A 27,958-nucleotide genomic window follows, 5' to 3' on the forward strand; every position below is an offset into this window, starting at 1 on the left:
ATCAGAATCTGCAAAGTTGTGTTTTACGTTGCATGTGACCTTTAAGATTACAAGAGTTGCCTCCCATATTAAGTACCTTACTACATAATGTAACACTTATCTTAAATTCTATTATCACTATTAGGAAACAGATTTCTCAATAATTTCTGTGAAAACTGTACATCACCAACCGTAAATTTGATGATCATTCTTTTGAGAAATGTTTCTCTTTATTTCCATCACAGAAAATATGCTCCCTGAATCTTCAGACATTTTGTTTTCAAAGATCAAGCAATCTTTCAATTCATTGTCCCTTGAATGAAAAATGACTTAAATTTGTACGAAAAGGTCAATTTATTTGTAATTGGATTTTTTATTTTTTTTCAATGTTGCCATAATTGTAAACCAGGAATCATATATTGCCTCACTTAGCTTTGAGATTAAGGACTAGAATGAACACTGAGCATTTTGTGGCTTAGAAAATGAATATGTATGTTATTCAACATCAAACAGAGTTTTTGCCTGAGGTGTTTGGGATATTGTTTTACATCAGTCATGTGAAGTGCCTTATGAACCTCACTATCAAGACTTGCTTTCTACTAGCTCTCACCACTGTGGCCAGGGTCAGTCAGCCTCATGCTCTGTATCTCACCAGGATCAGTATGGACCAGTACCCCCAGAAACACTTTCATCTATCCTATCGTTTGATTTTATTGTGCAAAACCAACTCCCAGGCCAAATTGCTAGTTTCACATTCTGCCACTGTCTAAGATTATAACCACGAACTGTCTCTTTACCCCATCATTACCCTACACCTCTATCTCCATGTGTCCATTTGTCATCGCCAAGGATAGTGTCTCTTCATACCAGTCATGGACTATGTCACTGCTGAAGTGACCACTTCATTCAGTGATCCTTATCAACAGGCTGACCTCTGACCTCCAGCAACTCTCAGCTTTGGCCCACTATAGTTTGGCATGAAATGCATGTGGACCCAGTTTTTTGTAAATATCTCTTCATCCAATGACCCAATCGATCTTAAACTGTGCAAGTGGATGTTTTGTCAGACAACCTAATCACATTGTAAATCACCGATTTTATGCATTTGTATTAAAGAATCTGTCTATGTAACTGTCAACAAAATAAACAGCAGAACGCAGAATGCTTGCAAAGGGAGTGAGCCAATGACCTGTAACAGCGGCAGTGTTGGGTCATAAATGTCAATGCACGTGCAGTTCATGATAGTTACCTGTGCACTGCACAGTGATAGACCGTTTGAATCATTCACATTGACTACTTCTATCTGTCATCATGAAAGCTTATTCAGATGATGCTAAACGTTTAATTAGAAATGTGTCGAATTTTTTTTTAAAAGAGAGCAAACGTAGCAAACCGATTTATAAGGTGTTGGATTACATGAAACTACAACTTTTGCTCTTGGCATGAAAAGAACATAGTGCTAAAAATTGTGAAAAATAAACCAACAACCAATAAACAAAACCTTGTACAAAAAGGTAGGCATCCAAAGTTAGATTCTTTTGACATCAGGGTCATCAGAGATGGCATTCGCCGGCTATTTGCAAAATTTAAAGATTTTAACCTACAGAATAATTCTCACTAATGGGTTTTGTGGTTAATGTTGAACAACTCAGAGAAACAAACTCCGTATGATGGTTAACAGTTGGCACCCACCTTACCCTATTCACGACCTGTGACACCTCTTCATACCTGTCACGTGCATAGCTGACCTACCGGTACATTGACGAACGTTGACCTTTATGACCCAACACTGACGCTGTTACAGGTCATTGGCTCCCGCCCTCTGCAAGCATTCTGCGTTCTGCTGTTTATTTTGTTGACAGTTACATAGACAGATTCTTTAATACAAATGCATACAATCGGTGATTTACAATGTGATTAGGTTGTCTGACAAAACATCCACTTGCACAGTTTAAGATCGATTGGGTCATTGGATGAAGAGATATTTACACAAAAACTGGGTCCACATGCATTTCATGCCAAACTATAGTCCTGGCCCAAGAAATGCTTAACCCTAGTCTGTCACACAGTCCCTGAACCTTAATATTTCCCTACAGCCTAGCCTTCCCTCTGGGATTTTTGTTTCATTTTGAACGTTTTTTTAGATCAATGTAAATCTGCAATAAAAGACCCCCAAGACCCCCGGCTAAATTTTCAGTGTTTTTTTGTGCTTTGCCGTTCTCATGTCTGTAAAAGAAGCAAGTCCTCTGGTCTCCCTGGAGCTCCTTTTCAATTTAAGTGGGTTTATTTGTTACAATCAAAATTATGTATATTCAGAGACAAAGCGTTAGTCTAACTTAAAGATCACATATACTCTAGGGGGGTACAAATACATAAATCACTAATTGGCATCGTTATAAATGAAACCCTGTCATTAAAAGTACTCATTTCGATCTTTAATTAACTTAAATCAACCTTTTTGACAACAGTGCACAATTCTCACCCACAAACGAAATTCAACCAATCAGAGCGGCGCGTCTCTGTGACGTCATGTGAGGAATAGATACAAGGGCCGATGCAGAATTCATGTACATTTCAGGAGGTAAATTATCTTGTTAACAGGTGTGTATAAACCTGAAATCGTGACAACTGTTGTGAAATATGAAAGCTATATGTTCTCACATTCTACTGTCTTTTAATATTGTCTCTTGCTTTGCCTAGTTTCCGAGTTATAACTTGTTATCATAGACGATTCTGTCAAAATCCCTTGGTGTCGCTAGGCCTTATTTGTTCGAGCCAGACGCTAGTGATAGTGAAAACAATGATCAGCCTCGCTCATCACAGTTACGGTTAATTTCTTAACCTAAGCAGTGCGACATTAAGAAGGGTGGATGCCCATCAGATGCAGTTATTTGAAAAAATATCTCCGGTCTGATTGTAATAAAGTATCAAAGCAGTGTGGGCTTTTTCAGGTTTTCTAATGCCTGATCCAAATTGATCCCATTTCTGTGTTTTTTTTGTACCTCGATATTTAATCATGTCATGTAAAAATATAACGTCTATTACGTATATTAAAAATTGACATTTGATTCATTTGAATCCGTAAACTAAACAACCCTACTTTGCCATTGCTAGAAGAATCTGAAAATTTACCTAGGTAAATAGGTACGTAAAGTTTTAGCACACAGCAAATGCTTATATGTATTTCTTATGCAACAATGAAGTTCTGTTCGTATTCTCAAAACAGTGTCTGCCCATAAGTTTTCACATGTTGTCACCCGTGTAAGGTGGTATAAACCAACACATGCTATTTCTCATCATTCACTTGATGGTCAGTTAATGAAATTATAACAGGTATAATTAGTGGTAACACCACTTAGATTACCAAACAAAGGTTCCCATTTGGCATTTCTTGTGTCTGGAGTAAATACTCAACATTATAACCATCGATCAAAGGATTAACCAATAACACGTTGATTGATTAATTACTTTTATCTTGCACAGCGGATTTGTCAAAAGGTAGTGTTTATGTATGTAGATTTACTAATCTATATTACTTTTTTTTTTAAAGAATGGCGGACATTATGGTATGTTCTCATTTCGCCTCCATCCCATTTCGCCCACAGTCTTAAAACAACATGTCATGGTCTGTTGACTGTTGATTACGCAATGGTGAACTAGTGGCACCCCTATGATCTAAAAATGGACTCTTCTAGTTGAAGTAGTTGAAGGACAAACAGAATTTATATATTTCTGTTTCTTATCATTTTCTGATCACAATGAAATGATAATTTATTTATTTATTTATTTATTTATTTATTTATTTATTTATTTATTTATTTATTTATTTATTTATTTATTTATTTATTTATTTATTTATTTATTTATTTATTTATTTCATTTTTTTTTTTTCCAATATTTTTATTCATTTCAGTGGAGCATACAGGATGGCATAATGACGTTTGATGAAATAGTAGACAAGCATTTCGGTGAAGCATGCAGGATGACATTTGAGTATCATTTGGTGAAATAGTAAAACAAGCATTTCAGTGAAGCATACAGGATGGCATTTGAGTATCATTTGATGAAATAGTAAAACAAGCATGACATATGCATCAAGTACTAAGAGGGTATAGTCTCGAGCCCAACACATATTACACTTGATTTTCATAAAGTATCATTGTACAAAAAATAGTATAGTGAAATATCCATATTGACATAGTATACATTTTGGTCCAGCCAGAACAATACTGTACATAGCGCATGATACACTTATAGAAATAAGTATTGTAACTTGAGAATATTATTTCAGTTCTATTCTGTGATAAATATGGTGCAGTGAAATAACTGTGTTAGCATAGCACACAGTATAGCTAAATATAATATAATAGGAGTAGAGCACTTTTATAGTAGTTATTAGCACTTTTATAGTAGGTATTGCATCATATATTTATATAAGAAAGATGCTACAGTTTCAATTCCTTGGGCCATTTTCTCTGGAACTTTGCCATGTTGTTATTTTTTCTGGCTATATATCTTTCAATTGATAGAATTTTTTTTAGTGAATTTAGAAATTTGTCCAAAGTCGGTTTTCTATCATTTATACTGGCTAGATATATGAATCTTTTTCCAGCAAGAATGATGTTATCAATAAAAAGGTAGCCAGTGTTAATCCCCAGTAATATAGTAAATTTCGTAAATAGGATAATAATATTAACAGTATTTTTAATATACATACTTAAGTCATTCCAAAAAGTCTGAACAATATCACATGAAACATACACATGTACAATGTCTTCAGATTCTTTTTTACAGAATATACAGCGATCATTATCTATTATTTTCATCTTTACTAATTCTTTTCTTGTGTAAATAGCTTTGTGAATGAATCTGTACTGAAAATCTAAGAGTTTAATATCATTTGTACATTTTCTATAATTTAAGAAAATAGCGTCCCAAGGTATAGCAATGTTTATCAAAACTTCCCATTTTCTACACACATCAGGCAATCTATCTGATTTGATCAATTTGTCATAAAATATTCTACAGCCTTTTGAAGGTGTAAGCAGAGTTAATATCGCTTCATTAATACCAAGATTTTGATTTTCTAGTTTATGGTCATTTATTGTGGCTTTCCATGTATTGGGAATACTACTCAAAACTCTATTGTAATCCAAAAAGGTACCTTTAACTAAAAATCTATTCTTAAAGTCATCAAAAGATAATAATCCATCAGAGTTACATATATCTTTAATCTCAGTTACACCCTTGTTGAACCAACTACAGATAAAAAGAGAAGGGTTTACAAAGTGATGGTTCATGAAGTATTTTCTCATAGTCATGTTGATCAATTTTAAAAGATGATCTATACCTCGTGCATGCCTGAAAAACATCCTTCCAATAAAGGTTATCAACTTCCTTAGATAGATCACTATTAGCTCCTAATTGGAGTAATGGTATAATGGGAACATTGCACGGATTATTGCAAGGAGCTCTACAAAGGCATCTTTTCAATGCTGTTATTTTTAGTGAGTCGATGAAAGAAAGGATATCCGTCATCCTAATTCCCCCCTCCCGGTGGTCCTTTTTCAATGTTACTCTTTTTATTTTGTCAGGTTTCCCATTCCACAGAAAAGAGAAGAATATTTGCTCTAAGTCTTTAATAAAAGCATTTGGTGGATTAGGTAGAGCTGTAAAGATATGAACCAAGGAGGAAAGAGCTAGAGTTTTAATAACTGTAATTTTCCCGATAACAGTTAAATGTCTTCTTCGCCAATTTCTTAAAATATTCAGTATTAGAGCCATTCTTTTTTTAGTGTTGATAACCCAGAGGTCGTTCAACTTAGCGTTTAATACTATACCCAAGACCTCAAAGTTACCAGAAACCCAATCCAATATGTATTCACTACAGATAATATCTTTACTATTAATCATAGCCCCTAACCATATTGCTTTAGTTTTATCAACATTAATTTTCAATCCTGAAATTCTATAAAAAAGAGAGAGAGTATCCATAGCTGCCTTTAGACTATCCTCTGTGCCATCCAAGAAAAGCTGAGTGTCATCAGCATATTGGCCTAGTTTATGTTCCTTACGGTTTAGTACAACACCCTTGATATCAGAATTCCCACGGATCATAATGCCTAGAATTTCGGCAACAAAAAGAAAAAGATACGGTGAAATTGGGTCCCCTTGACGACAACCTCTCGAATTAGGGAAAAAGTCTGATAAGTGGCCATTAAATGACACATGAAGTGGCATTACTTGTTAAAAGGGATATCCATTTGAGCATATAGTTGCCAAATCCGAACTTTTTCATAACAGAATAGATGAAAGGTTTTGAAACAGTATCGAAGGCCTTTTCAAAGTCAATTAACAACAGGAGCCCCTTAATGTTTTGTTTTCTAGTTTCAAAAAGAATGTCATAAAGGAGTCTTATATTTTCACTAATACATCTCCCTGGAATAAAACCAGTCTGATTTTCCTGTATTTAATAATCGAGAGTACATTTTAATCTATTAGTAATGCAAGCACTAATCAGTTTATTCACGGAATTTAACAGAGAAATTGGACGCCAGTTTTTTAGCAGTTTTCTGTCTTTTCCTTACTTAGGTATACAAGTTATTACTCCCCTGTTCATAGTTTAAGTAAGATAATTATTTTTGAACGCTTCATTTATATAGCGAAATATCAATTTTCCCAGATCGCACCAAAAGAATTTAAAAAGTTCTATTGAATATCCGTCAATACCAGGACTTATATCATTTTTCATAGACTTCAAGGCATTTAGTATTTCATTCATATTTATTGGCTCTTCTAGTTTTTCTATCAAAGTGCTTGGAAGAACAGGGACGTCAAGTTCGGATAGTATTTCACTGTGGTCTATTTTGTTATCTTTTTCAGCGTATAAAACTTGATAGAAATGTTTTTGCCTACACAAGATGTCCTTTTCATCAGTAATTAACTCACCATCGTCCGATACGAGACAGTTAATGGCTTTACTAGTAAAGTGTCTGTTTTCAAGGTTACAAAAATATTTTGAAGGTTTTTCGCCTTCTTCCTGCCATAACATTCTGAAATGATAATTTATTTATCTTATATCACATCATATCATCACATCATCTTCTAGTTGAAGTAGTTGAAGGACAAAAAGAGGTTTTTTAAAGAATTTATTTCTGTTATTTGTCTGTTACTTATTTATTCTGTTATTTGTCATTTTCCAATCACAATCGTGACATTGTCCATTCTCACTTCAACTTGATAAGGTGACCAGCTGCGTTGAGGAATTGAAGGGGTGATCTTCTCCCAGAAGCAAGTTGCTCTCCAAGTCTGTCCAAGCGACTCTCCAGGTTTCGGTAGATCCTTGATTTGGGGCGGACAGCTGCTCCATGATCGATCTGTCTGCGTGCCAGTCTGTTCGCTGTTTCCAATTTCTTTATAGCAATGACGAAATCATATATGTTCGGGTGATGCTTTCTGACGAGTTTCTTGAAGCCGTTGTGAAAACCCTCCAAATGATTGTTGGTTCTGGGTCCTGTATTTTCATGCTGGTTCCAGATACGAAGTGGGAATCTTGCATCGTAGTCTACCCATGTAGAGGTCATGTAGTCGTTGAAGGCAGCAATACCCTCAACATCTGGAGACGCAGTCAATGTATCCATCCACGCATCATGGACCTGATCCACCGGGAGGAGGGAAAGAGAAGCAGCACGTCGCACATGGGAGTTGAAAGTTGGATTGTTCCTGTAGTCGTTGACTAGGCCTTTCTCGGAAACTTGCTTGTGTATAATGGAAAACAGCTTGTGTATGATGGAAAAAGCATCCACGGATATCAGCACCTGGGAACACTGTTTCAATGGCACCAATGGCAGCAGCTTCGTAGTCTGTTTGCACTATAGAAGGGGAGAGATTGACACCGACAGTTGTAAGCACAATATCCTGTTTCGGCCACAGCAAGGATATCCATCATCTCTGTGGTTGTGAAGATTAGAATCCTGTTGTCATCACCGTCGTCTACCACCAGGAACTGCCGGCCGTCTGAAGTCTCTGTCTTAAAAGCTTAAATTTTGTCTCTCTTTGTTTGTAATTATTTTAAAAAACACGATCATGCACAAGTCTTGAGGTTGTCACTTGTGACAACAGATCTTATCCTCTTTACTCAACTACATATCCTTATAACAACTTAGTAATTCACACTGAGAAATTAACTACATCTCACCATCGCATTCATTAATCCCTGTCATTATATTTTAACCCTGTTTTAACTTCTCAGTGGATGCACTAATCCTGTTTACATATCCTTATAACAACAGTCGATCAAGTCTCAGTGAGTCAGGTTCATTATAAGAGTAGGGGTGCATTCTCTAATCCCAATTCGCCTACATTGTTTTTGTAGACGAATTGAGATGTAGGCGAATAGAGACTAAACCGACATTATGCAATTAGTTGCCAGCTATCTTGGGTGACCAATGAGATTATACACCAATGTGAAATACCTGAAACGATATATCACTTTTTCGTTTATGAGACTGTTAAAAGACACATCACTTGGAACAGCTGCAGATGAACGGCATATCACTCGTTTTTGTGGATATAGATGGATACATTCCTCGAACAAGGTAATAGCCTGCCATTGTTCCCATAACTTTAATCTGTTTTAATATTAATATTTGCATTTTGTTTTTATTCATTTGTCGTAGCATTCAACAGAATCATTTGTTTTTTGCCGTGAAGTGTAATGAGACAGACAACATACACTAGGGCGTGTGTGCGAATTATGATTCACATTGGCAAACTATAAAATGTCTTGATATTACAGTCCTGTTATAAATTCACTATAAGTATCAGCAGATCATCTGCTTTTTATTAAGTTTCAAAATGCATACAAGTATGATAATAAATTAATTAGGATTATAAGACCAAATATAAAGACGTACATTGACTAGTATCTATATACTGGTAAGTGGACGCTAGCCACGTGAATGTAGCAAGAAATTTATCGCGCAGTATTGTCACTTCAACCCCCACCTCGCTTCCATGGAAGAAATCGTTATGTTACAAGTTGTGTCATACAAATCCTTTTGGTCATGATTCAAATACATATTTAACTACGAGTAGAAAGTAGTTTTGATTTTCTAACTTGATGAAAACAAACCATAATCTCATTAATTCTAACAGACTTTAGCACGTGACTTTACGATTTTCATCCGCCAGTCTGAGTATAAATGCTATTTAGGTTTGTTTTCACCGAGTTACAAAATCAAAACTTATAACTGGTAGTAAAATATGTATTTGATTGATGGCCAAAAGGATTTTGCATGACATAGCTAATAACATAACAATTTCTCTCATGGAAGTGAGGTGGGTGTCAATATAATACTACTTACAATATTATTGTTACTTTGACCATAACCTCGCTTCCAAGGAACTGACTGACTGAGTTTAGTTTTAACGCCGCTTTTAGCAATATTCCAGCAATATCACGGCGGGGGACACCAGAAATGGGCTTACGCTTCCAAGGAAGAAATCGTTATGTTACAAGTTGTGTCATGGAAAATCTTTATGGTCATCAATCATATACCGGTACATATTTTACTACAACTAGTAAGTAGTTTTGATTCTTTAACTTCCGTGAAGCGATCTGAACACAAGTAAGGCTTCAACAATACTCGCTTTGCACTCACAAACATAACCCATTTGGCACGAACTGGGGGGTCCTGTGAAAATCAGTGCATGGTAACACCATCGCCCAACCCCTAGGAGCAATTGACGACAACGCAACGATTCGGCATGTCTTCGTTGATGTCGAGGAATCATCAAAATGACGAGCTTGCTACACACTTTATATACAACTAACTGAAAACCCTTCCTCACATGACGTCACTGCAGTGCTCTGGCGACAGAGTTACGTAACCTGTCTGGTTTCGTTGGCAGGCGAGAGTGAAGCAGGCAACTTTTGGGCAACTTTTAATCGCTCGGTATTAATTAACCACAAGTTTTTTAAGAATGAATTTGGTGTTCCGCATAGGACTAACCACAAATCTTTCACATGTAAGTGTTAAGAGAGTACAAAAGTTTATTTGTTCTTTAACCCATGATGCCATTAATCGTTTCCCCAAGAGGAAAGATGGCTTCTTTTCAATGTAAGACAGCCAAGTGGGCCACCACTGACAAGGTTGGGACACACTTTGTGTTTATTCCTCTATTCTGGATGCTGTGAACTGTTCCGTTATGACCCAGTAAAGTATAGGTATCATAATTTCCCTCTCACGAGCTGGATCATCCTCGATAATCTCCAGGGTATACATTACGATCACTCTCCACTCTACCCTGGATGCATCCACAGGATGATTTTATTACCTCCCTTGGCTGGCTTTTTATCCAATCTGGCGTTTACGCTGGGAAGTTGAGCGAACCAATCACAACTTTTACACTTTCGCTTCTTAAATTATCTAACCGTTTAAACTTGGCAACACAATTGATGCAGAGGTACTGTGAAAGAGGTAGAAGGAGTTCTTTTATATATTTTTTGAAAGTTTCAGATCTGTCAATTTGTCTGTATTATTTCCTAAAAAATCTGAGTGGCACTGCGAACAAACCTTCGCGACTGCGACTGCTATCTTTGTTGACACTGGCAAGCTCGGATGTAACGGCGGCTTAGCTGATTGGTTACTGTGAGAATGCGGAGCCAGCAAAGGGAGGTAATATAATTATCGTGCCAAGCCGCGGATGCATCCAGGGTATAGTGGAGAGTGATTGTAACGTATGCCCTGGAGATTATCGAGGATGGAGCTGGATGTGAATCACTTCTTACTTTGGCCGATTGTTGAGCCTTATTCTGGTATTCTTGGTATCTTCAGACAACCATTCTCAGGGGAAAGAAACTAGACCACAGGACCAGTGAGTATACAATAACAAGTGGTCCTCTCTGTACTTCAGTGGTCCAAAATAACATTCCAGGGGTGGAAAAAACTTTAAAATTGGTAGTGTACTCCGGTACAGTGGCACATGTAAAGTCACTTGCCCTGATAATTTTTCCACTATACCGACCGTTTTCTTGCTGATGTTTTAAATAAACAACATAATTAACATTGGAAAGTCAACTGGACACCGGTACAGTGTGATATAGAAATTTGCTTGCCCGACAGAAAAAAACACTGGACTCGGACATCAGGCAATTGGATATTTCCACCCCTGTATTCGTAGATTTACTTTAAAAAATCACTGATGAATTTGTGCTAGCCATTCTGATCCAAGAGTGCTTGACAAGCATCATATTCACCAGTTCTGATGTGAGTGTAGCCTCATGCAAGGCAAAACACGAACATTTCAGGATAAATGTAGTGTTTTTTATAATTACCCCTTTAGGCCTGCCTGGACTTCTTCTACATGCTCCTCCTTTCCATTCTGGCACCACTGTCCACTCTACATCAACCCTCATACAGTAAAGAATACAAAGTTGCACGGGCACAAGGCTACTGTCTTCAATGTGTCTCTCCAGTCCTGTCTGTTAAGTTATACCCCCATTTCACTGGACGGCGGAATGGAAGGATCGTTGCGGATGTGCACGGAATGGCGTCTACGGATAGTCTTCGGCATTTTTGCACAGAAAATTGGTTAAAATCCTACGGAAAATTGTAATTTGATACTCCTTCAGAATACATTCCGAACGTTTACGGAATATACGGAACAACTGCGGCAAAACTATGGTAGAACCTAGGATTAATTGCGGAATACCCCACGGAAGAAATGCGGAACAAGTAGGAGTGTGCGGAATGCTACAGAAGACTTTCGAAGTGTTAGAGGAACACATACGGAAAGACCCTCGTCAACCACGTTTAATTTCGGAACGAACGCCTCATTTCCGCGGATGAAGTCGGCAAAGATCAAAGGATTTTCACCTGATTCCGCCTATAAATACGCGGATTCCGAACAAGGAAGCTCAATTCTGCAAGTGAAGACGTACTTGAAGCACTTCAAGAAGCTCCTCCAAATGGACCAAACTACAGAGAAGGCTGACTTGATGTTGCTCCACCTGCTGTTGTTATTTCACGAATACATGGGTACGTCCATGGCTGAGGGTGGAACTATGACAATCTCATGGAAGAGCTCCGTTTCAAAGACAAGCAATCCTTCTTCAATTATCTCCGGGTCCCACCTAACCTCTTTGGCGATTTGCTCACAGTCTTGGCTCCCCGACTGACAAAGAAGGATACCAACTTCAGAAGTGCACTCAGCGCTGTTCTAAAACTAGCTGTCACCTTGTGTCACCTGGCTTCTGGTGACAAGTATCCAACTCTGGCCTACAACTTCAGGGTATCTCGCCACACCATTGCAAGCTTCCTACCCGGGGTCTGTCAGGCTATCATTGATCAATACAAAGACGAAGTCATACAGTGTCAACATACTGAGCAGGAATGGAGATCACTCAGCTGGGAGTTCCAGGATAAATGGAACCTACCTCATGCCATGAGAGCCCTGGATGGGAAGCACGTCGCCATTCGAAAACCACCATCAAGTGGAAGCCTACAAGGGCTTCTTCTCCATCGTTCTGTTAGCACTGGTAGACGCCAACTACAGGTTCCTGTGGATAGATATGGATGGGATGGGCCACATGTCTGATGCCCAGATATTCAACGCCTCGGAGCTTAAAGAATACATCGAAGACGAAACCATCAATTTCCCCAGACTTGAACCACTCCTATACGACGATGCTGACACGCCATACTTCCTTCTAGGGGACGATGCGTTTACCCTCAGAAAGTACCTCATGAAGCCACACTCCAGACAAGGCCTTACAGAGGAAGTATTGTTGTTCAACTACAGGATATCCAGAGCACGCAGAGTCGTTGAGAATGCCTTTGGCATCTTGGCCAATTGCTGGCAATGCCTTCTATCTACACTGCAACAAGGACCAGGTGTCGTGAGAAGTATGGTTGAAGCTGCCGTCTGCCTTCACAACATCATGAGGACGAGGTACACTGCCAACCAGGATGCACTTGTAGACAGAGAAGACGATGACCACAACATCATCCCTGGGCAGTGGCATCAGATGGCCAATATGCATGATTTGGCCAATGTGATGGGTCCCAACAGAGACACTGTAGAGGCCAAGAAACAGCGAGAGTATCTGAAACTCTACTTCAACAGTGAAGTGGGACAAGTTGCTTGGCAACCATATGTCATCAGACACGCTCAAGGGTAATTGTGCCAAGATGGATGGACGCTACTCCCTTCATACGTAATATGCACTCTAGACTCTTGACGCAGTATCACCTCACTCAGCAGACTCTTTATGTATGCTGTCATTGTAAAAATTTTTTGCTATATGAATTCGTGTTTTCTCATTTACTCATTCTTGCATTAAAATGTTGTTAAAATGTTTCCTTTGTCATGTTTTTCTTACAAGTTACAGTTATGTCAGGTTTTGAAGCTTGTGACTTATGTGTTGATAGCTGGACATCATCACCATTCAGTGCCGGACAAAAGAATGTGAACACAATAAAAGAGAGTTTAATTTTGTATGTAATGTGTAAGGTTGTTCACTTTCTTTTGTTCGACAGTATTGATGACAATACGGTTTGGATGTATTTGGAAAAGTGTATGCTACAGACATCACAATTCAGTACCGGACAAAAGGGTGTGAACACATTTAAGGGCTAAGAGATAATTTGATTTATACAACCCGACAAAAGCTTAGAATCGCCATTGAAAATGTAATGAAACAGTTATAACAACGGGAATATAGTCATCATAATAATTTATAACTTTTCTGTAGATGTAGATGTCGAGTGGTTTGTCCTCTGTCTCTTGTGATGTGGATGGCAGTGGTGATTCTTCAGTGGTTGAGGACGTGGAAGCGCCGGACCCAGCTGCAGCAGCAATCTTTGCTTTGAGGGACACAGCGTTCCTCCTCTGCACCTCTGCGATGTGTGGGCAGAGGAAGCTGAACCTGTCATAAATCCACCTGTCCCTTTCAGACATCTGTACGTCAACTTGTCCAGATTTCCACCGTCGCAATTTCCCCAATCGAGTCCGGACACTTTGGAACCATTGCTTCAGTTCATCTTCGGTCTTCCCCATACGATCATACTTACTGGTCTGACCATACTTTCGCTTCCTGGTGCTTGTCACTCCAGGATCGGAGCTTCTTGTTGTACAGACATTCGTTAACCCTGATGAAGTCCACCATGACCTCTTCTTCTTCATCTTTCAGCTTACTGTAAACTCTGGGTTTCTTGCTAGGGGCAGTGGTGGCATCAGTTTCAACAACACCAGCAACATCTGATTCTGCATCAATGTCATGTGCATCAGGAGCAGGTTCTGGAGCTTGTGAGGGTTCTGGTGGGTGTGACCTCCCTCTCTTGGTACCCTTCTTCTTGGCTCTTGGCATAGTGACTTGCAGCAGAGTTGTCTTGCAAATGAATGGCAGACAGTCCACCTCGCCAGTATTTATACTAGGAGCAATTATTCCGTACTTTCCTATAGTCTTCCGAAAGCGATCATTGTGTTCCGCGACCATTCCGTAATCGTTCCGTGAACATTCCGTAATCGTTCCGTGAACATTCCTCCATGTTCCTCGTTGCGTCTGTAATTCTCCCGCGGTGTTCCATGTGTATTACGTGCATTCTGTGTTAGCGAGAGCATTCCGTGTGTTAGCGAGAGCATTCCGTGTGTTAGCGAGGGCATTCCGTTTTCATCCGTGCGTGAATGCAATTAATCCGTGGCCAAATTACATCACACAGAAAGGGAAGGAAGGTTAGCGGAATACTCGTGGAAGACTTGCAGTATGTGCGTTCATATAAGGAATGAATATGAACAACTTGCGGAAAGGGCGGAATACTTACGGATTGACCTTGGAACACCGACAGATTTTTTTTTCCGTGAACGTGCTTTTGAACATGTTCAAAAGCACGTTTGCGGAAAATTTTGGCCTGCTGGAACATTACGGAAGATGAGGAACACTTGCGTAATAACTGCCTTCCCTGGAGGAAAGCACGGAAGATGGGGGAATATTTTCGGACAATTTGCGGATGGGACCATTTTTGCTTCTGGAATTATGCTGCGGCCCAGTGAAATTGGGGGTATTAGGTTGGGAAGCTAAAACACTGTAGCATTGGGTAAGTATTCCATTCCTCTACGAAGTCGTTAAAGCATTCGCTCGTCATGCTGAAGGCCCGAGTTCGATTCCCCATGTGGGTACAATGTGTGAAGCCCATTTCTGGTGTTCCCCTTATGCACTTGATACATGAGTAACCACAAAAATGGTTTTCATGGCGCTAATCAACCATTTTACAGTAATCAAATTGCAAATGATACCATAACTCAGCTAGTAGCAAACTCAGTGGTAGCTTATTATCCCCCGCAACGCGTTTTGCGGGGAGTAGTAAAATGGACTCCGTCCGTCTGTCCGTGCACATTTTTCTTTTCCAGACCTAAAACCGTTCAATATTTCTTCACCAAACTTGGCACATAGATAGATCTGGTGGTGAACTGGTGCCTTTTGGTAGTTTTGGATTTCTGAATGAAGTGTTTTTGGCGTTTGCATGGCAACAAGTTTGACTTAGACCGAAATTGGTGTTAGTACACTTTTCCGGAGCAGAGCGTAAAAACTGTTCACTATTTCTTCACCAAACTTGGCACATAGATTGGTTTGGTGGTGTGCTCGTGCCTTTTGGTAGTTTTGGAATTCTGAATAAAATATTTTTGCCGTTTCCATGGCAACACGTTTCACTTAGACTGAAATTAATGGTAGTGCTCCTTTCTGGAGCAGAACTTTAAAAACCTTTCAGTACTCTCCTTCGACTTTTCTATATACACACCAAAACATTTGACACAATCATAGCTTGTAGACATATTCATGAAGAGTATTTTGCCATTGCGGGGGATATTGATGACTTTGTCTTCTTGTTGTATTATATTTGACATTTGTTTGTGTATAACTGACAAGACTACATTTTGTCTCTATGTCTATCCTGTTGTAGATTGCATGGTGAATCGAGGTGAGTCCTTCAGATCACAATATGTGTTTGTATCTGGTATCTGACCACTGCACCTTGCCAGCTTCCACCGTCAGTTTGGTGGTCACAAGTCCTACAAAATCGTTACAGTTGCACTTTCTAATTCTTGATTACCAATCAACAATAACTTTATGTTTATGAGCATGCACCTGTTGTTGTTACACCTGTTTACACTCTTGTCTAAATAGATTTTACATTTCTACACTTCTACGCACAGTGAATTATTACAATTCACTTTGCCAAACTTTGAAACATATGGTACCTACCTCACAGACAGATCTCAGAATTTTCTTTTCTGAATTCACAAGGGTCTGAGTGCTGAAGCTTGATGAAGATGAATGGGCTTTGTTTTTTGGATAATTTTTTAAAATATCACAATTACTTCCGAGATTTCTCTGGGCATTCTCACAGGCTGATGTTCAGCCTTTAATTCAGAGTAAGTGTTGAAATTTCTAAATTAGAATGCAGTGAAGCATTGTGCTAAAAAGTCAGTTTTTCTTTTTCAAAGAAATATATTATGTATTTCAATGAGCAATAAACTGTCAGTGTTAGATTGGGGGACATTCAGCTGCATCTCTCTGATAATTTGTCCCATTGCACAAAATGCCTAATCTGCAACTTAGCAACATTATTTTTTCAAGAGCTGCCTGACATTTTCAGTAGCTTTAACATTAGATGTAGTGCCCTGAAAATCCATAAATGAAATACAGTTATCTGTAAACCAAAATGCTTGGACATTGTCCTGTAATGTTACCTTGTCCTATGGCATATTCTAAGGGGCCTTCATGAAGAATCCTTAGTTACATTTACCTTCTGCAAAGATACCTCCCATCATATAGTACCAAGCCACAGTCATGTGCAGTGAAAACTTTGGAACTATTTTTACACACTTCCTCCATTGGATCATCGACTTTTTATAGACATTGTAAGAAGTGTTTTCTGTACACAGATAAAACTTTCTATTCCAAGGTACATGTCATTCATTGGCAAGGGTGTTGAAGTGGTAAATGTTTGCGTGATCTTCATTTATGGTCAACATCTCTGTATTGAACCAAGGTACTAACTAGCATTGCATGTTTGTAAGAACTTGCACCAATTGTTACCTATTAAGGTAGATTATGGCATGTGACTTTCTGTTTCACCCACACTACATTATTTTCTTATGTGTAAAAGTAATGATGGCTGGATGTCCATGTAACAACTGTTTTCATCGAGAGAAATGAGAGTGGCATGTTTTCTTGCCTCTGTCATGTCTATTTTTAAAGATGTACGCTTTCAAGATGTCTGCTTAAACAACAGAGCCTATGAAGCTGAAAGTTTCCATGGATTGTCAAAACTATGGTGTATCTGAAAGGTGTGCGGAAAAAACGTCCTCGGAGGGGTGTCTGTTCGACTCTAGGGTCATGTTATATTGTTATACAGTATCCCATGAGCACCTTGGTGGCCCATAGACAGCCTCCCTGAAGCATTACCTTCATACTTACCATTGTTTTGATTGTTGACGCTAGGGCAGTGGTGTTATCTCCCTTAGCAGAATCGACCACTTTCATTGCTTATCTCTGGGAGTCATGCTTGAGTACCCCAAGGAAGACTTCTTCTAAAAAGGAATTCGGGTTTCCAATTCCTTGAAATAAGTCTTCCTTGGGGTATGGCTGCCCACCTCCCCTCAATTCTGCTCCCTCTTGACCAGAAAAAGAGGAAGTTGTATTATTATTATATTATTATATAGGATATTTATATAGCGCACATATCCAGGCAGTTAGTGCATGCTCAAGGCGCGCTGGTATTTTTGCCCTCGATCAATGGATGTCAATCTCAACGGCACATCGTATTATCAATCTCAACTCCCTGGGGAGTATACAACTCTTGCAGCCACTAGGCCCACAGAGTTATTGTGGCTTTCTCATCCTAACGAGGTACCCATTCACAGCTGGGTGGACTGGGACACATAGTCACAGTACTTTGTCAAAGTTCACTGCACGTTGCTGTACCCGCAACTAGGTGTTTGCACGTATTTGTGTGGCCACCATCTAGTCATATACCAACAGATTCGTGGGTTCTTTTAAGTGCACAGGGTTGTGTACTGTACACTAGGGGTTGTGACAACACTGAAAGAGTCTGCACGCAAAGTTGACTCCAAGGTTTTTTACACCCGGTCACAGGTGGGCTCGACCTCAACCTCGCTGGATCACTAGCCTGGCGCATGTATGGCATGATGGGTAAACCCTAGCCACGAGGTTTCATGAATGGGAGGTAACCACTGCATGCCGCATCAACAAAAGTTTGTTGTTTTGAAAAAATATTAAAAATTAATACTTTTTGCACGGCCACTAGACATGTTTTTTGTGAAAAAATGCTGGAGTACCCCAAGGAAGACTTACTTCAAGGAATTGGAAACCTCTCCAGGTTTAGGTAATTTTTTATTACAATAGGACTTTTTTCGGTACTTTTTGAACGAGGACTTTTTTTCCTACAATCATCTGAAAATCCTGGCAGAATTCAAGCCTGATTATACATAAATAAAAAGTACAATTTTTTCCTATTGCAATAAGTATGTGTTCATAAGTCATATAAGTGGAACACTAATGTTTTTAGTGCATTTTGATATTGGGCAATGCTAAGGCCTTAGACTAGCAGATACCTAAGCTTATCAGGTCTTGCTGTATTTTCTCTGAAATCTTGGGGTTTATGAGCTTTTGATCACTCTTCATTTAGCAATGCAAACTTTCATGGCAGTTTCAGTAAGTGTATCAATTCTCTGTTAACGAAGATTTAGTTTGAGGTTGTCATTATAGGTTATCTTTGAGAGTGGTTGCACAAGTGTAAACAACAGTGAGTTGGTGCCACAATCTGATCAGCACACACATGATTTCTCAGTATGTAAACAGTATTGAATGAAACATTGAATAACAAGAGTTAAAATTGATTACCAATGAAACCCAGACAGTCAATGGACACTTTTTATAAATATGACATGTGCACTGCCAGATTGTGAAGCACAAGCTATCAACAAGTGAGGATCGAGTTGCTTTCCCTGTAGTCGGTCATGTCTCATGGAATAATAATTCATACAAAAATTCATAATTAATTATATCCACTACAAGTGATATATTAGGATTCAGATATTAGGAAAATATAAATATAGAATATTAGTTTCATCATGTATCAGTAATAGCTTAGAGAAAGACTTCAGTCAGAAGTAGTAAAATTCATATCACCGACATACTATTGAAAACTTACTGAGGCTGATGCATAAAAGGTGTGAGTGATTGTGGTTTTGTGGATTCAGTAATAAATGTAATTGTTCATGGCCATAGCACTGAGAGAGGACTACTAAACAGTGCTATTTAGGGATGTGTCATGCCACAAATGCCTTTTGTCTCTGTGCTTAATGTCTCATACAGAAGGACCTTATTGATCCAGTGAGAATAATTAATCAGTTTCTTTAGGTGAAACATATATTGATAATTGATGAATAAATGAATTTATTTACCCAGCTTGCTCCAAAGTGGATTGGCCAGTATAACTGCGTCACTGGAACTGCTAACTGTTGAAGCAGAAAAAATGACAAACATAATTATGCTTTCTGGCATGTTGTACGAGTTTTAATGAAGTTGTTTTATCAAAGGGGGGTTATTTGAATAGCTGTGATCGCACACTCTCTTTCCCTGTGTTCAATACTTTATGATTAGTGACGATCAATCCACATCACAACCAAGCCCGTTTGTTTGATCTCTTGTCGATTGAAACTAAATTTTTCAAAGCTTCAGATTTTGTTGGGATTCTTTCAGTTGAGTACAGAAAGGATTATTCTGAATCTCTTTGATTTTGCCCAAGAGTTCACTTTTCTTATCACTTGAAATAAGATGTTTTCCTGAAGGGTATAAGATGTGCAGACAGTTTTTCCATTATGTTTGAACATGTTGAAGCTTGTGAGTTGTAAGAGTTGTAAAACTGCCAGTTTGGGACACTTGTAAATAATGTCTGTCTGTAGAAAAATAATATACCAGTCATACAATGTCTAACCTTTTGGGAAATTTAGATGTAAAAAAGATGGTGATAAAAAAATATGCCTTTGGAACCGGTTTTCCTCAGAGACATCCGATCAGAAATGTCATGTTCTTAAAATTTTACAAGAAAAATATCGAATCTAGTTGAAGTAGGCAAATTGTGTTTGAAGATATTTGTTTTAACCATAAAAAGGCCTAATTAGCATTCTGATTAGAGTTTCCTTCCTTCCTTCCCACAGATATTAACCCCAAATCCTTTTTTGATTCTTTGAAGAAGATATCAAGCTAGGACCTTTTCTGTGATGAAAGAGTTTTCTGCAATTCTTGGCAGAAATATCATATATGTTCTTTTTGCGTGCGTTTTATTACACTATGTCATCACTTGAAATATTTTTAGGCAAAATTGCAAGTATTCTATGGGATTGTATTCTTGGTAAATTTTCTGTTTTAATAATTAGGTTTGCTATTAAGGCCAAGTTACACATGGAGATGTAACAAAACCTTTTTATCCGCCGCAACGCGTTTTGCGGGGGTTATTAAAATAGACTCCATCTGTGCGTCCGTCCGTCCGTCCGTGCACATTTGTCTTTTCCGGAGCAGAACTCTAAAACCGTTCAGTATTTCTTCACCAAACTTGGCACATACATGGATCTGGTGGTGTACTGGTGCCTTTTGGTAGTTGTGGAATTCTGAATAAAATATTTTTGGCGTTTCCATGGCAAAACGTTCGACTTAGCCTGAAATTGTGGTAGTGCTCTTTTCCGGAGCTGAACTCTAAAACCGTTCAATATGTCTTCACCAAACTTGGCACATACATGGATCTGGTGGTGTGCTGGTGCCTTTTGGTAGTTTTGGAATTCTGAATTAAATATTTTTGGCGTTTCCATGGCAACAAGTTTGACTTAGCCTGAAATTGTAGTAGTGCTCTTTTCCGGACCATAACTCTAAAACCGTTCAATATTCCTTCACCAAACTTGGCACATAGATAGATCTGGTGGTGTACTGGTGCCTTTTGGTAGTTTTGGAATTCTGAATAAAATATTTTTGGCGTTTCCATGGCAACAAGTTTGACTTAGCCTGAAATTGTGGTAGTGCTCTTTTCCGGAGCTGAACTCTAAAACCGTTCAATATGTCTTCACCAAACTTGGCACATACATGGATCTGGTGGTGTACTGGTGCCTTTTGGTAGTTTTGGAATTCTGAATTAAATATTTTTGGCGTTTCTATGGCAACAAGTTTGACTTAGCCTGAAATTGTGGTAGTGCTCTTTTCCGGAGCAGAACTCTAAAACCGTTCAATATGTCTTCACCAAACTTTGGACATAGATAGATCTGGTGGTGTACTGGTGCCTTTTGGTAGTTTTGGAATTCTGAATAAAATATTTTTGGCGTTTCCATGGCAACAAGTTTGACTTAGCCTGAAATTGGTGGTAGTGCTCTTTTCCGGACCATAACTCTAAAACTGTTCAATATTCCTTCACCAAACTTGGCACATAGATATGATCTAGTGGTGTACTTGTGCCTTTTGGTAGTTTTGGAATTCTGAATAAAATATTTTTGGCGTTTCCATGGCAACAAGTTTGACTTAGCCTGAAATTGTAGTAGTGCTCTTTTCCGGAGCAGAACTCTAAAACCGTTCAATGTTTCTTCACCAAACTTGGCACATAGATTGGTCTGGTGGTGTACTGGTGCCTTTTGGTAGTTTTGGAATTCTGAATAAAATATTTTTGGCATTTCCATGGCAACAAGTGTGACTGAAATTGGTGATAGTGCTTCTTTCTGGAGCAGAACTTTAAAAACCTTTCAATACTCTCCTTCCACTTTTCTATATACACACCTAAATATTTGACATAATCATAACTCGTAGACATATTAATGAAGAGTATTTGGGATATTGATGACTTTGTCTTCTTGTTTAAAATTCTGTTATCAGTGTTAGGAAGCAAAGATTTTCTCAATAATTTTAGGGAACACTGTACCTATTACAATAAACAACAGAAAGTGCATCAGTTTCTTTCTCCAGCTGATTTTTAAAGTGGAAATTCAATGGAACAATTATATGAATTTTCCCATGGGTCTTTTGGGATCCTCATTAAAACCTTTCTAAACAAATCATCTTGTACTTCACTGTCAGTTCACTTAATTTAGTATGTATACTAGCCACTTAAAGAAACTGTGCATTGTCAAAATATTATCCCAGTTGATAAGTACGATAACAATGTCAAAGGTACATATAAACTTTAATGGATGGATCATGAGACCATAACAAGTCGGGAGAATTTCAATTGAAAAAGTCAATCACAATGACGTCATGAGTCCACAAGCGGGACCGGGGTCAAACGACCATGTCACAAGCTCAATAATGGGTATGTCCACCATCGGCATTGAGAACAGCAGTGCATCGACGACGCATAGAGCCTATCAAACGTGCAAAGAAGGCTTGTGTGATGTCACGCCAGATTCTCTTAAGGTCTGTCATCTGGCGGATGAGGAAGACGGCGTAGACGTCGATCTATCTCGTCCCAAACATGCTCTATTGGGGAGAGATCCGGTGAATTTGCAGGCCAGGGCAGTAAGTCAACGTTGTGGTGTTGCAAGAAATCCATAGCAACCCTTGCTGATGAGGGCGGGCATTGTCCTGTTGGAATGTTAACCCAGGGCCATGACGTTGCAGAAAAGGAATTGCCACAGGTTGAAGAATCTGATCCCTGTAGCCCACACCAGTTAAGTTGCCCTGAACAATCACCAAAGGAGTTCTTTGGCGTGCTGTTATTCCACCCCAAATCATCACGGAAGCACCACCAAAGCGATTCCTCTCCAAGACACAGGCCTGTGCATAACGTTCTCCCACGCGTCTATAGGCACAATGACATCCATCACTATGGGAAATGTTAAACCTGGATTCATCTGTAAAAACAACATTTCTCCACCAAAACAAGGGTCTGCGGACATGATTTCGGCACCACATTCGGCGAGCTTGTCGATGACGTTGTGTCAGGATAGGCGTATGGCGGGATGTCGTGGTCTGATCCCGTGATGACGTAAACGTTGTCGAACTGTGTAGGGGTGGATACGGGGAAGTCCTGGGATGGGTCGGGCGCAGATGGGTCACCCTTATCCATCTGTCCTGTCTTGGCGTTGTTACACATTGACGTCCAGAATGTGGCCGATCGATGACGTCATTTGTGTTCTGGTAGCGTCTCACCAGTGCAGAAATGGTGTTCCGGTGGCAGTGGAAATGTGCAGCCACTTGTCGTTGAGACATTCCCCCACGGACCATCCCATTGGCCTCATGACGTTGTGCAGACGTGAGCCTTGGCATGCTATGCGTTTCAATAGCCGTTAAATTTTTGGAACGATCGCAAGGGCAGGGATTGAGCTTTCCAAAGTGACAGTATTGTGTGGCATTCATTTGCTCTGTTTCTCTTTCCCGGAATGCACGTGCAACAACGTATTGTACGCCTCAAGGACGAACCAACTGATGTCACGGAGCGTGGCACGTGCATGCATGTTGGATACATGTGACTAATCTCTGAGTTTACATCCTTATGTGTCTACACAGGTTTGATAAATTTAGATTTTAAATATTGTATGCACAGTTTCTTCATGTGCCTAGTATATTATGTTGATTTTCAGAGACCATATGAGATATGTGGTGGAACTGTTGATTCATCCATTCTTAGACTGGATTTAAGTCTGGATTATGTTTCAATATTTCTTTGTTGAATAGGTAATGTTTTCCACAACTTAATAGAAGATCGTATGGAAGAGGATTCAGAAATTTATACATAATATATGCATGGCTCTGTTATGAGCAGTTCTGAGGCATTGTGTTATGTTTTTCATGAAGAAGTGAGTTATGTCAGTGTCATAATATTACAGCATTCTCAGTGACTGATGGGGCTCATCTCCATGATGATGAACATAAACTTCTGGATTCCAACATGTTGTTTTTGTGGAAATTTCCTTATGGAGTGGTGTAGTGGTTAGCATGCTGGCCTCTCACGCCAAATGCCCAGGTTCGAATCCCGAAGCGCGAAGCGGGGGATATAGTATTAGGCTCCGTACGTCCGTCCGTACATACGAATTGGAATATCTTAAGAACCGTTCACTAGAATCTTTTCATATTTGGTACCTAGGTTCATCACAATATAAGAAAGGCCAAGTCAGGTTTGGTGACCTTGACCTTCATTTCAAGGTCACAAGGGGACTTAAACGTTTTACCTGCATGTTAATTCTAAAGAACCTTTCACAGGATTTTCTTCATATTTGACACCAAGCTTTATCTAGGGAAGGCCCAGGGCCCAGTCAATTATGGTGACCTTCACATAATTTTCAGGGTCACGGCGACACTTTGAAGATTTCAGCATGTTAATCTGAATTGTCAGCAAGATATTTCAAGAACGGTTCACGGGATTTTCTTCATAGACTTTCAAGACTTCCCTTGAATGTTTTTCAAAAAGCAGTTTCTTTAGTACTATTTTTGCATATTTCATACACTATGACATTCATGTCAAGGTCATAGTCAGTCTTGAAAATGTGTGTGTGTTTGAACAACTAAAGAGCAAAATATCAAGAGAGGTTGACTGGTCATTTTTTTGTTGACATTTAACTTCATCTTAAACTTTCATTACTTTATAAGTTTGATTTGATAATTTGCGGCTGGGGATTATGTCACCTTAGTGACAATGCTTGTTATTAATTGAGATAAGGTGGTCCCTTAAACATCTAGCAGTACTGGCATTGAGCAGGATTTAACTGAGGATAACCCCAACTCTAGGTAGACCTGACTTGGGTCTGTCATTAACACTCCCAGTATTGTTGTATGGGGTCCATAGGTTTGAGATGGTCTGTCTGGACACGCCGAAGTGCCTTGCCACCTCATGCTGATATGTCCCTCCTTGTAAACGGACGATTGCGTTGTGTCGTTCAGTTTCTGTCAGTCTTGGCGTTCTTTTGTCGTCTATTGTGGCTTAAAGCAATGCATGTGGAATACCATTGATGTGGCTTTTTAAAGCCTACAGTCATAGGCTTCAGCTCGGGGTGATACACAAATTCATGATGCACTTGCATTTCATGTAGGGTGCGTTTTAGTGATTCACTATAAACGTGAATGTAACGTTACGTTTTTGTTCAGCGTTTCCTTTTTTAATCGTTTTGTCATCAGCAACCATTTGTCCATGTTGGGATTCAGCATGGATTAGTTTGTTTCAAATATTTTCCTAAAATTCAAATTGTTCATCCGTCAAGTTTCTTTCTTTGATGAGTATATGTCTGAGGGTCAACCCATGACTCCCGATGGTGCCTTTAGATGTTACATTTTTCAAGCGTTAATGTGAACGTGTGACATCATCAGTTCTGGTTCATTTGTAGTCAACCTCATTGTAGTAAGAGATTTTGTAAAGATTTTTCTAGTCATCATCTATTTCATCATTTTTATTAATCTAACTGTAAATGTTTAGCCGTTTAAATTGAAAGTCATATAAAATTCTTTCTGCATAATTTTCTGAGCTACAGAACCTTGTAGAATATAGAACAAATTTTATGGATAACAACTTCTTTTATTCGTGAGTGCAACGTTTCGATACAGATATCTGTATCGAAACATTGCACTCACGAATAACAGAAGTTGTTATCCATAAAATTTGTTCTATATTGTACTTCCCAACTTCTAAAATGCCACTCAAAGAGGAACCTTGTAGGTCTGGGTTTATTTGTTTAAATTATGTTAAGTAATCAAATTTGCAAGAGTTTTATAAAACTCTGTATTTGATTGTTTCAGGGACCGGATATTTTGTGGTTACACCAGAAACATATCGACTCACATCTGATGATCAAAATGTAACCTTCAATACCTCATGGCTGCCATACCACCCGATGTATATACCAGTGTTCCCACAAATTCAGAATCTACCCTCCCAGCTTCAGCATCTGCACCACTTACAGCACTTACAACATCAACAGGAGCATCAGCAGCAGCAGCAGCAGCTCCACATGCGAGCTCCAATGAGATCCATCTCATGCCAGGCTGACATGAATGGCAAGGCACAAGCCCATCACTGTCCTGCAGGTGTGGGTAAAGACATCACTGAGAACAAAAAGGCAGGTAAGCAGCGACCTCGTAGCCAGAGCATGCGGGGCCTAAAGACAAGGGACAGAGACATGGATCGAAACAAGGCTACGGTCATTGAGAATGATGATGCACTTAAGCGTACCATATCGGTTAGGTACAAGACGGACAAGGTTAAAGCCATTAACAAGGACATGAACCTGAAGACCAGCAACATTAATCAAGACAAGGAAAAAGGTAACTATTGTCATAAATACTTGAACTTGTTTCACGGAATAATTGTCTGTTATTGTTTTAGTTTAAGCATATTTTTTCACAATTTGGAAAGGATCGGGGACAAGTTCCTACAACTTATAAAACCCCTCTCCAAGATATTTACAATAACTAATTACATCACAAGCAATTATTAGAAACAGAGACAGAGAAAGATTGACAGTCCAGGGGAAATGTTATAATGCAAAAGGTGTATAGAAAGAAGACTACTGGAATTGTCAAAGGGGCAAATTTGTAATTCACCCACTAACTTATCTGTTATTGAGGTACCTAGAGGCATGAGTGTGTATATTACTACAAATATTTGTTCATACTGCAATTGCGAGCAAGCCAAATGACGGAGATAATTTAACCGAAGGTACAGCAATATGTATTTGAGCAGCATTGTAAATGGGGGTTCTGTGACAGGTCCCCTGAGAGCATGATTTTGGGGCTAATTCAGCTCCCAGCAGTGGTTTACAAAGGAGGGTAGTGTGTCTCCTGAGACATCATTGGAGGTCTCTGGTTACTTGGTAATACAATGGTGTCCATAGCCATAAGTCGTGACACCATCACCAGCAATCCATCGTTTCGTATCCATGGGTGATAAGGATGTTTTGTTTAAGGTTATCCCGTAGATACTATGATATTCACTTCTCAACGCATTCATTTCCTGTTTGAATGAGCGTGTCTCGAACAGGGCCTCTTTGAATTGATCGTCCTAGACATGTGGAAAAACAAGGTTTCCTAGTCCTAGACATGTGGAAAAACTAGGTTTTCATACTGGCAAACAAGGATAAGACATGCGCAGAGAACGCGTTCACGAGAAGTAGGCGGTGCACAGCAATGAGCAAACCCATTTGGTTTGTGAAAGGTAAAGCAGATGTAGGTGAGTGCACGTGCATTGCATGACGATGAAATTGATTCCACGCGTAGGTGCACACGACTCTGACGTGGTTGGTGTAGCAAGTCCGTAATATTCGGATGTATAGATACGTATTTTGAGAGAATTAAACATGTCAAAGTTAGGTAAGCACGGTCAGATAATACATTCTCAGATCCGAGAAGTGGCATACAATGTTATTAAGTACATGGAGAAAGAATGTACATCTACGAAACAGGCACTCTTAAAAGCTAGCAATGCCAACGGTTTATCGGTCCCTTCACTGAGGCGCATCTGAGCAGAAGCTGTCGATCGTGATAATGGGGAGGGTAGTTTCATTAGCCCAAGCAGGTCGCAAAATAGTCCTGTGATTAAATACAAACTCGATGATTTCAACCAGTGCGCAATACGCCAGTTTGTGCAAAACTCATGTAGTGTGAAAACAACTGCCAACTCTTGACAATATCCATGAGATGGTCAAAACAGATCTCAATTATGCGGGTTCTCGAGAATGTTTACGGTTAGCTCTGAAGCAAATGGGATTTAGATGGTGCAAAACACAGTCAATCACAAGCTATTGATGGAAAGGAAAGATATAGTTGCAAAACGAATGCAATACTTACGAACAATTAAAAAATACCGAGCTGAAAACCGCTCAATCATCTTTATTGATGAAATGTGGTTACATGTGCACCACACTGTCCCACAATGTTGGCAACTGGAGGATGACATGGATATAGGTGGGGTTCGACCACCATCTGGGCCTG

The 27,958-nt window shown here is 39.2% G+C and overlaps 1 protein-coding gene and 2 long non-coding RNA genes across 4 annotated transcripts in view; 1 reads left to right on the forward strand and 2 right to left on the reverse strand.

The window, feature by feature from the left end:
- Positions 1–27,742, reverse strand: LOC124259519. Its single transcript, XR_006893857.1, has 3 exons — positions 27,653–27,742; positions 77–80; positions 1–39 (listed from the first exon to the last, which is right to left on the reverse strand). It is a non-coding gene; the product is annotated as an uncharacterized LOC124259519 (long non-coding RNA).
- Positions 1–27,958, forward strand: part of LOC124259517 — a 121,123-nt gene that overhangs the window by 86,978 nt on the left and 6,187 nt on the right. The window contains exons 3-4 of one of the 2 annotated variants that reach the window (XM_046693649.1): positions 15,942–15,959; positions 25,769–26,293. In XM_046693649.1, the coding sequence (XP_046549605.1) occupies positions 15,942–15,959; positions 25,769–26,293 (543 nt within the window). The remainder of the gene's footprint in view (positions 1–15,941; positions 15,960–25,768; positions 26,294–27,958) is intronic. The other variant, XM_046693650.1, reaches the window with a different exon arrangement.
- Positions 5,281–18,876, reverse strand: LOC124259518. Its single transcript, XR_006893856.1, has 4 exons — positions 18,864–18,876; positions 18,151–18,156; positions 11,993–11,995; positions 5,281–6,163 (listed from the first exon to the last, which is right to left on the reverse strand). It is a non-coding gene; the product is annotated as an uncharacterized LOC124259518 (long non-coding RNA).

This window comes from Haliotis rubra, unplaced genomic scaffold (genome assembly GCF_003918875.1).
Source record: "Haliotis rubra isolate DU_JTF1 unplaced genomic scaffold, ASM391887v1 Scf726, whole genome shotgun sequence".
Taxonomy (NCBI): Eukaryota; Metazoa; Mollusca; class Gastropoda; order Lepetellida; family Haliotidae; genus Haliotis; species Haliotis rubra.